Source organism: Hibiscus syriacus, unplaced genomic scaffold (assembly GCF_006381635.1).
Source record: "Hibiscus syriacus cultivar Baekdansim isolate YM2019G1 unplaced genomic scaffold, ASM638163v2 tig00110502_pilon, whole genome shotgun sequence".
NCBI classification, from domain to species: Eukaryota; Viridiplantae; Streptophyta; class Magnoliopsida; order Malvales; family Malvaceae; genus Hibiscus; species Hibiscus syriacus.
The window spans coordinates 133,466-144,049 of NW_024062763.1; the positions used below are offsets into that span (position 1 = coordinate 133,466).

Sequence of the window (10,584 nt, forward strand, 5' to 3'; positions counted from 1 at the left end):
CGGGTGATGATTGTTCAAATTTGCATATATTTAGTTGATAATTATTCCTCGTTGATTTGATATTACTGATTTGGTTCTGTTTTGACTTATTTTTATGTAGGAACTTATTTTCTAGAACCAATAGTAAAAGGGAGGATTCTGCTTTTTTATTTCTGGAATTGTGGTTGGAGTCATAGGCACAACTTGGATCATACAGTCAGCAACAACTTCTAGAATAAAGTCCAATCATCATCTATTAAAAGAAGGACGGGCAGAAATTTTTTAGGAATTTAAGTTTGAATTTGAAAATACTTTGAGATTTATCTCTTGAATTATTTTTAGGATATTTTTTTAGTTTTAAATATTCGTTTTATCTTTAGGATATTTCAAGACTATAACACCCCTTAGAGTAAACGTAAAGATGTTAATTTTTCTTTTTCTTTTGATTTATAAGATTTTATAGTTTTATTTTATTTTATTTCAACCTTTATTTTTGTTTTATTTTTTATTTTCTTTTCAAAAAAAATACTAAGTATGATTTAAATCATGCTTACCTAAATTTTCATTTGGCCAAAGGCTTAGCGAAGACTCAATTCCTATTGTGAGAATCAAAAAACACTTAATATCTTTAGATATCATTCTTTATTTTCTAAAAACTTGGATTGACAATCGGTATTTCTTTTAAAAATTTCGACACTTTCATTTCAAAAGGCGTCATAGTCTTGAATGTTGTTTTGATTTACTGTTGGACACTTTCTTTCCAAAAATCGAAAAGGACTGAATTCTCGAGTCTTAATCGATTTATCGTCAATATTTCGAGATCAATATTGGTTTTGAATAATTGATATTTATCACAAGCTCAAACATATTTATTTATGCAATAACTCATTACCTAACATGTACCATATAGCATGCAATGGGTAATAAATTATTACCTCAATTTTTTAGCCATATCGATCAACCAATTAAAATTCATTTGATCTCTCTTGCACTTGAACTCAACATCCCATAATCTTTCAGTGACATGACAAAACTAATGGCATTAAAAATGAAGCATGGAGCTTAAATACGAAAATCGAATTGAATCGGGAGATAAATAGTTGAAAATAACTTATCGGGTTTAAATTTCGTGAAACATACCCAAAAACGGACTCACGACGTCGATAGACATAAAAATTGACTTTTAAAAAAAAATCAAATTTTAGTCAACGGTCAAAGTCAAATCTGAGTTAAAGTCAATGGTTGCTCGGCTATATCAGTGGCTCAGCTCTGCTCGTTCCAACAAAATCGGTTCGGGTCAAGCAATCTAAATTGGTTCGAACAATTTGGACCTATCCAGACAGGTCTAGAAGTCTCCCACAAGTTGTCGAAGATCCCCACGCACAGGGGTGTCACATGGGGATGCATACGTCGACGAAAATGATAGGGGCGACCGGCCAATTTCTCCTCGCCCAACCTATTATCAAAATCAGCCTATAACCAAGTCAAACACGAGGAAAAAAAGAACGAAAAAGCATTGAAAACGAAATTGAGAATCTTACCCACAACGGACGGCCAAAAAACCGATAGAGAGGTGACAAATCCGACTAGGTTATGATCGTGAGGCGTGGAGGAGTCCAATGGTGATGATCGGGCAAAATCAACGAGATAATGCGTTGAATTTTTTTTTTCACGAGATAGTGCCCTCGCCAGATTAATTGCTCAGATGGGGTGATCTCTACAGTCTCCATATAGGTCGCCATGCACGCCCAGCGACCTACCATGCAATCCATGCAGCCCCCAAAGGTCGCCATGCACGTCCCAACACGCTAGGCATCCGAGGCCATCCGACCGAGGCCATCTGAAAGCATTCGAGGCCATCCGAGAGCATCCGAGGCCATCCGAACGAGCTATGCGAGGGCATCCGAGGGCAACCGAGCGAGCTATGCGAGGGAATCCGAGCAACCGAGCGAGGGTAGGTCGCCCGGAGTGCATGGCGACCTACCCTCGCTCGGTTGCCCTCGGATTCCCTCGCATAGCTCACTCGATTGTCCTCGGATGCCCTCGCATAGCTCGTTCGGATGGCCTCGTTCGGATGGCCTCGTTCGGATGACCTCGGTCGGATGGCCTCGGTCGGATGGCCTCGGATGCCCAGCGTGTTGGGGCGTGCATGGCGACCTGGTAGGTCGCTGGGCGTGCATGGCGACCTACCCCCAGGGACGTGGGACTGTAGAGATCACCCCATCTGAGCAATTAATCTGGCGAGGGCACTACCTAGTGAAAAAAAAATTCAACGCATTATCTCGTTGATTTTGCCGTGATGATCGTACGACAAACGGCACCGAAAATGCCCAAAACGATGGAAAACCAATGGCCGACGATTTGGGTTTCACCGAGACTTCAAGTGTTTCTTCATGGTGATCGATGATGGTTCACGATGATCTGAACATTGGGCTATGATCAGACCGAGGTGGAGCTTCCAACGATGCAGACAGTGCTGGACACCGACGGTCAAAGGTCGAGGTCGGAGATATAACAACAAACAACTTTTCTCTCATTATTTGACAACGATCAACATTCGATACCAGTGTTTAAAGGGTTGAGGTAGGGTCGCAAAATGATGGCAATTCCGACAGTGGTGGCGGTGAACTCCACGGTGGCCGGAGTATGCTGAATGGTAGTGGCTTGGTTTTGGTTCGAAGGAGTTTTGTAAGTTTGTAATTTTCAGACGGGGGAAATTTTTTAAAAAAGATATGAAATTATAAAAACCAAATCCATTTTACGAGGATTTAACATATATTTTTATTACTTACCATCAACTACAGTGGCCTAGCCTAGATGGCAAGTGTACACCCCATATCTAGTTACAAAGATTAACTTAAATATCTGAACATACATTAGATTCCAATTATATTGGATAGAATAAAACCCTAAACATGTATGATCAATGAAAACAATTTAAATTTAAAACATACATTACTCAACACGTGGTAGCATCCAACAAGAATATCAATCACAATGTTCACACGATCGAAAATCGCAAGATAAACATCATTCACAATGCAGGGGTAATTTCAAAATTTCACATCACATTGTTCAACTCAAATTCTCATTTTAAAGTTACCAATATTCGTTATTACTCATTAATTAGTGGCATACAAATTTTAAGGTTAATCGGATGTCAAACAGGGATCTAATTGAATATGCTCAAATTAGGGACTGAAATACAAACTTTTCAAAATATGAAAATAACCAAAAATATGAAATTTAAGATTCCAATATGAAATTACTATCATTATAGGGTCATAGAACAATTTTCAACAAAATATGAGTTGAAATCAAGCTTTAATTGCAAAATCATGTTTCTAGACCAAATTGAATACATTTTAAAGTTTAAGAATCATACAAGGACTTAAGAAACACTTTAGGTATTTAATGAATGAAATTTTTACCTATTTTATCAAGCAAACAATAAAGGGATCGATCATTTTTCATGGGGGATCGATCCTTTGTAAAATAGTGAGTTTGGAATCGATCATTTAGTGAAGAGATCGATATTTTGTCTATATGGATCAATCCTTTTGAGCAAGGATTGATCCTTTTTTTTTTTATGAAAAATACTGAAAATGCATACTAATTTACATGAACATGCATCCAATTGGTCACGAAATCGATCCTAGGGTCTACGAACATGCTTGGACACCCTTAAACCACTTAGAACATATCGAAATACATATGTATCATGGTTCATAACATCATTTAGCATAACATACAAGTATTTATCCTCCAAAGTCAAATATTGCATAAAAATTCAACTTAAACACCAATCTTCTTACCATTTTGTGCATTATTGGTCATTTTATGTTTCCTAAGAGTCTAAGATATTATGCATATGTATACTTATACTTTTTTATATAATAATAATAATAACAATAATAATAATAATAATAATAATAATAAACTTATGCATATAAGTATAAATGTGTATATATATATATTTATATATATACTTATGCTTAAGTATATAAATTTATATAAAGGTATATATATATATATATATATATATATATATATATATATATATATACATTTATAAGTATAAAGTATATAATATATAAGTATATATATAAGTATTAAGTATATACATAAGTATATATATATAATTAGACATGAGTGACTAAAATAAAGGATTCTAAAATTAACATTCACATTTAATAATTATGCACATTAAAAAAAGAAGGGAAAATTAAAAGTAATTAGAATGTATACAAGATTAAATTGTATGAAATTAAAAATTCAAGAAGAGATTCACAATTAAATCATGAATAAAATGAAAGAAATCAAAAATGAAATTACAAAGTAGAAAAATAATGATTGTTGGAGGAATCAACCCAATATATATATATTCAATCTCAAATAAATTCATCTTAAAAGTATATTTTAAAATTTTAACTTAAATTATATTTAAATTATTAATTAATCATTACATAAAAAATAATTAAACTTATAAATATTTAAATTAATTTGATCTAATCTAATAAAATCATATTCAATAAAAATTTATTTAATAAAATTTATTTAATGATTATAATTAAATAATGGACTATAATTAATATATAAAGTAAATTTATTAATTTAATTATCATAACTAACAATTTGTTTTAACTTTTTTTAATGTTTTAACTTTTTTAAAAGTAATCATATTAATAATCATAGTTTATCATAAATTCAAAATCTCACAGCTTCATTAATTGTAAATTATAAGTCAGGTGAATATCAAGTCAGGTAAATATCAGATCATGTCAATAATAAGTCTGATTATTTACAGGTTGAGTCAATTATAGGTCAGGTTGATAACATGTCGGGTAATATCAGTTATTTACAAGGTTAATATCGAGTTCAAGTTCATATCAGACAGATACAGGTCGGGTTCGGTTATCATATTATCAGTTTAATTTTGGTTCATGTCGTTCTCATATCGATTGCAAGTCGGGTTCATATCCACAATTTTCAGGTTCAACTTGAGTTCAGGTCAACACTAGTTTAGACTTGAATCGATTTTGGATCACCAACATTTAGGTCAGAAACAATTTCAACTCAAATCGATTTCAATTAGTTTTATAAGTCGAATGAACTTTTTCCCTAGAAAAGTGGGTTACCAGTTGGGGTAAGAGAAAGAAGCTTTTTCTATTTTATTTTTATTTAGAAAGAATGGTCTTACGGTTTTCTTTTCCTTTTTAATGATGATCACTGCTTTTTGTAAGATATTAACATGATTTTTTTTTTATTTGAAAAAAAATATGTACTTCAAATAGCTCAACTTTATAATCACAATAACTAATATCAATAATCATTTTAATTAATTAACAATTAAATTATATCAAACTAAAATATAAAGAATTTAAACATTTTAAAATTAATATATATATATATATATATATATATATATATATATATATTTGTTATGTTTTAAATTGTGTTTATTTTTGTTATATTTCAACCATTTGACATCGAACACTCACACCATTGATATTTTTTGTGCTTGAACCTGGAACCTTAAAGAATGACAACAATTCTTTTACCACTGAGGTCGTTCGATTCGTACAATAAAAATCCTATATATAAAACACACATTGTTCAAGGGTTTACATCCCAACAAGTGTATATGTAGATGGTGAAAAGTCTTTCACAAAATACCAATACTATATAAAGTTCCCTTGGCAGTATTTAGATCTTTGGTTTTATAGAATAGAAGAAATCTTTGATTCTTCTCCATTCAGCATCAACAGTCTTCTCTTCCTTCTCGGCAACCTTGGCATCGGCTTCACACTCTGCCAGTTCCTCTCCCAATGCTTCCAACTCCTTTTTTATTCTCTTGGAATTTGAGAATATCCCCTTCCCTTCAGCCAGCATTTTCCCCCTTTCCTTGTGTGCTTCTTCAATTTGCTTATTAAGGGCAACAAGATTTTCCTCGATCCGATTCACCTCCGATTTGACATCCTTGTATCTGGTTAGATTAAGGTCCAAATTAAGCGTAAGTTCCAGCTTGACAGATTCCTTCTCGGTAAGATGATCCTTGTCCCGCTTGGCTTTCATTGCTCGATCAGCTAGTTCATGCAAGCTTTGCTCCATGGCTGACAGCACATTTTTTTGCTTTGTTGTAAGAGTGGTAGAGGAACAATAAAAGCTATCTAGGATCTTGAATGCCTTATTATCACGTAGAGAACTCTTGCAAAAACAGTAAAAATTAACAGGGGTCGTATTCAGGGCTTCCTCTACTTTAGCCAGTGCTTCCTTTGCTTCTTCTCGAGAAAAAACAGTTCTACAGCTTAGCTCAGACTCTAAGCTAGTGAAAAATGTGTTCATATCTTCATCAGTAGGCTCTTCAGGTTCAATGGCCTAAAATGGTGGAAAGAAAGTGATGACATAAGTAATATATGCAATAATATAATATTAACAAGTAACTTACCTTACTTACCTCATCCTGGCAAGAAGGCTGAGTTGGTGGAGGAGTTGTTAATTCTTCTGCCTTGGTTATCATAGTTTTCTGGTTGTCTGTGTCTGCCTTAGCACAAATAGCTTCCTCGGTCTTATGTTTATCCGAATCAGTTTCGACTATTAGTTCATGTGATATCAAGGCTTTAGTCCTGTCAATGGAAAAATAGGCTTCAACCAAGCATGCATCATTGAAAAGATAGCCTCTTTTAGGGTCGCGTAATTCATTAAGAGGTAAGAATGATGGGAAGCCGAAGACACCATTTCCCTCCTCTGCTGTGAACTCACGCGTAGCGACTGCTAAAAGTAAGAGTATATACTTGAGTAAACAAGATAGAAACAGATTCTAATAAGAAAAAATGGCATGGATAAAATATTTGGCTTATGGTCTTTGACTGTCTAGACCACACCGAAGCCTCAAACAAGCTGAGCTATTAGGGGAAAATGGGAGATTGGATTCATAGACTCCAATTCTTTTTCTCAACCCACACAACCAATATGAATCCGAAACTTCGCAGCCGGATAGGTCGTCATATGATGGGTAGCCCCAGTGTAAATGCAAAAAAGCCGTTGAGAATAACACTTGGAAGATGAATGCATAATACCCATGTGACTCCGTTCCGTGTGTCGTTTATATTGCATTTGATTCTGGCCTATCTTTTCTATTTCTCTACATGTACATATATGGAAAGCTCAAGCATTCACCACATAGTGAGGCCAGGACCAAGGGAAACACACAAAATAAATACTCGGCCCCCAAAAAGGATAAATGCAAAATAGCCAAAACGGAATAAGAGGAAGCAATAGCAAAGGAGAACATATTGTGACAGTAAAAGAAGCAGAACAAGGAATTCAAAGAGACTTTGATGAATGTGAAGAAGAGACCGAGTAAATAACAAAAGGAATTGAATTACACAATTGATTCATGCAGCACTTATGAGCTAACATTCAACAAATGACCCAAATATCAGCTACCCTTCCCCTATTATACTATGACCGTCTTTGTATGATGATAAATGAAACAAGTTCACAAAGGGGAAAAAAGCAAATAGAAAGTTTCCACATAATTATATCCAATTCTTTAGAATCAAAGAACTATACACATATCAAACAAGCATACCAACTCATCACTTACGTAGTTTTGAATATCCACAAGCAAACAAGAAGTTACCACTCTTTTCAACCATAATCGTTTCGTAAAACGAAGTATTTCGAGCAACCATAATTATTTCGTTTGTTTTATAGAAATGTGATTGCTGCAACAAAATACCTTGTGTAACGGAAGTTCTCCTGTTGATTTGATCGATGACTGCAAATCCGAATTGGGCATATGCACTCCACCCAGAAGGCAAAGTTGATGAATCTGCAACACATAAGTAAATTGACAAATAATCTGCAAAGTCTCCCTTGGGATAGATAATAATCCGCCTGCCAAACAAGTTGGTATGCAAAATATAACTGATGGGAGATACAATGCAAAATCAAAACAAGAGTAACGTTAATGAAGATCCAAGTTACCATTTGTTTCCCTCAACAATAAAATCCTCAGAGTACAACGTTTCGTCTTCAATAGTGGAGAAGTTATCAATCCTCCATGTGATCTTCCTTAGTTTTTCATTAATATCCCTACACTGAAACTTACTACGCACTGCACTCAACATTTTAATCGTGAGAACAGAGACAAGAGCGTAGGATTTAGAAAGTGAGAAAGCAAAAGAAAACGTCAGGGAAAGATTATACATATTTAAAAATACCTTCCATGATTGAGTAATCTTGTGGTCAACTGTAGAACGTAGAGAGGGAGACTATGGTTCCAAATTTGATCAAATATTGACGACTCCAGTCCTTTTATTCCAAAATTTACAATATAGGAGACCCTCTAAGGTTCGGCATGAGATCCCAAGTTCGATTCCTACCTTCATACAAGGTTTTACTCATATTTTTAACTTTTTATATCAATATTAAGATGACATATGTCATTATCTTATTGGTGAAAAATAATAAATTAAAAAATATAATAAATTATAGGATTATCATTTATAAGATTATCATTTTCGTTTAAATTTTGTACACTTTTCTTTACTGAATTCAAAAAAGTATAATATATTATTACTTTTTATTTTATTTAGGATTAATTGTCGTTTGAACTTTCAACAGATTGCGAACGTGACATAGTAAATATATAAAATTAAAAAGGGTAAATTAAAAAAATAGTAATTAACATTTAAGATTAGACATGTCATTATCTTATTGGTGAAAATGGTGAAGCACACGAACAACCAACAGATCATCGGTTCGGCCTTGAAAGAGGATATGAAGAACATGATGTTCTACTGTTAGAACACGAAGGGGATATTATTATCTTTTTTTTTTGCCGAGGATTCTTATTCGGTAGAGTCTGTCGACACTCATTTTCGTCCATGATCTTTTTATAATAGTGTGTTGTAGTATTATTATTATATAGTATTTATATAATATATGTATGTGTATATTATATAGTATTATATATTATATTATATAGTATATAGTATTATATTATAATATATAGTATATAGTATTATATTATATTATATAGTATATAGTATTATATTATATTACATAGTATGCATTATACTGCATATATTATATAGTTGTCATAATATATATTATATAGTATATATTATGTGGTTATTACACTATATATATATTATATAGTATATTTATATCATATATATTTATTAATATTATTTTTTTTGGTTTTATTTTTAGGTCCAAATCCGATTTAAGTCTAGTTAAGTCCAAATCCGATTTAAGTCTAGTTAAGTCCATGAAACAGTCTAGTCTAGAAAACAAGGTAGTCTGCCTTACCAGCAGAGGAGACTTCAGCCCAAATACGCTAGGGTTTTATACTTAACCCTGACGACGCATTAATTACAGCCGTTGGATGTGGCTAAGCCATCCAGTGATCCACAGAGTATCACAGAAGCCCCATAGTCACACGTAAAGGCCACACATCGATCAAAAATGGGAAAGAGATCCCTTTCCATATCAGATTTGATTAAAAAAGAACTCATAACACCAAATTTGAATCAAAGACCAAAGTCGAGGCAACATGTAGACACTCATTTTCGTCTGGAGCCTTTTTTTATATATAATAATATCGTATAGTTTTTGAAAGATTTTTTTAACATATAATTTTTTTTAAAAATCGGTTTTTGAAATATATATATATAGTTTTTTAAAACATTTTGAAGATATATATAATATATAGTTTTTGAAAACATTTTAAAAACTTATATAATATATAGTTTTGATAACATTTTGAAAATTTATATAATATATAGTTTTTTAAAACATTTTAAAAACTTATATAATATATAATTTTGAAAACATTTTGAAAACTTATATAATATATAGTTTTTGAAAACATTTTTAAAAACTTATATAATATATAGTTTTGAAAACATTTTTGAAAACATATATAATATATAGTTTTGAATTTTTTTTAAAATATATATATAATATATAGTTTTAAAATATTTTTGAAAAATATATATTATATAGTTTTGAAAATATTTTTGAAATATATTATATAGTTTTAAAAACAATTTTTAAAAATATATTATATGTTTTAAAAATAATTTTTGAATATATATATTATATAGTTTTAAAAAAATTTTGGAAAATGTTTTGAAAACGTTTTGAAAAATATATAATATATAATTTAAAAATAGTTTTGAAAATATATGATTTTGAAAACACTTTTTAAAAAAAATATAAATGTAGTATGTAATTTTCATTACATTTTTTTCATTAATTCCTTTTTATTTATTTATTTATTTTTCTCTTTTTTAGGGTCCAAAATAGTCCAATAGAAGTCAAACTGAGCCTGACCCAACCCAATCAAATTAGGGTTACGTATCTTAGCAAGGGCGTCACATAGGAGGGGTTCAAAGGGCGCTTGAGGACCACGTGCCGGTGGTCATGCACATCAACCAGCCGAGATTTCGACAGAGAAAATCGGGATAGCCCGAGACTGACCCGTCCCGTGAGGGTTATAAATACCCTGGTGAGGCCAAGCAACAGAGAGAACCAACGATCGGTAAACAACAGGCAACCGGAACACAAAAACCACGAGAAAGCAAAAAAACC

At 32.3% G+C, this 10,584-nt stretch overlaps 1 protein-coding gene across 1 annotated transcript; it reads right to left on the bottom strand.

The window, feature by feature from the left end:
- Positions 1-5,685: 5,685 nt before the first annotated feature.
- Positions 5,686-8,214, bottom strand: LOC120129522 (protein RESTRICTED TEV MOVEMENT 3-like). Its single transcript, XM_039146994.1, has 5 exons — positions 8,208-8,214; positions 7,972-8,101; positions 7,724-7,881; positions 6,437-6,753; positions 5,686-6,357 (listed from the first exon to the last, which is right to left on the bottom strand). Exons 1-5 carry the CDS (start codon positions 8,212-8,214, stop codon positions 5,686-5,688), a joined length of 1,284 nt encoding a protein of 427 aa, XP_039002925.1.
- Positions 8,215-10,584: the final 2,370 nt, after the last annotated feature.

What these genes read in the sequence shown, in the direction of transcription:
- LOC120129522 (XM_039146994.1), bottom strand. An exon ending in ATTGTTGAGGGAAACAAATG is followed by an intron (nt 7,882 to 7,971) that starts GTAACTTGGATC and finishes CTTGTTTGGCAG; the next exon opens with GCGGATTATTATCTATCCCA. An exon ending in GAGAACTTCCGTTACACAAG is followed by an intron (nt 6,754 to 7,723) that starts GTATTTTGTTGC and finishes TCTTACTTTTAG; the next exon opens with CAGTCGCTACGCGTGAGTTC.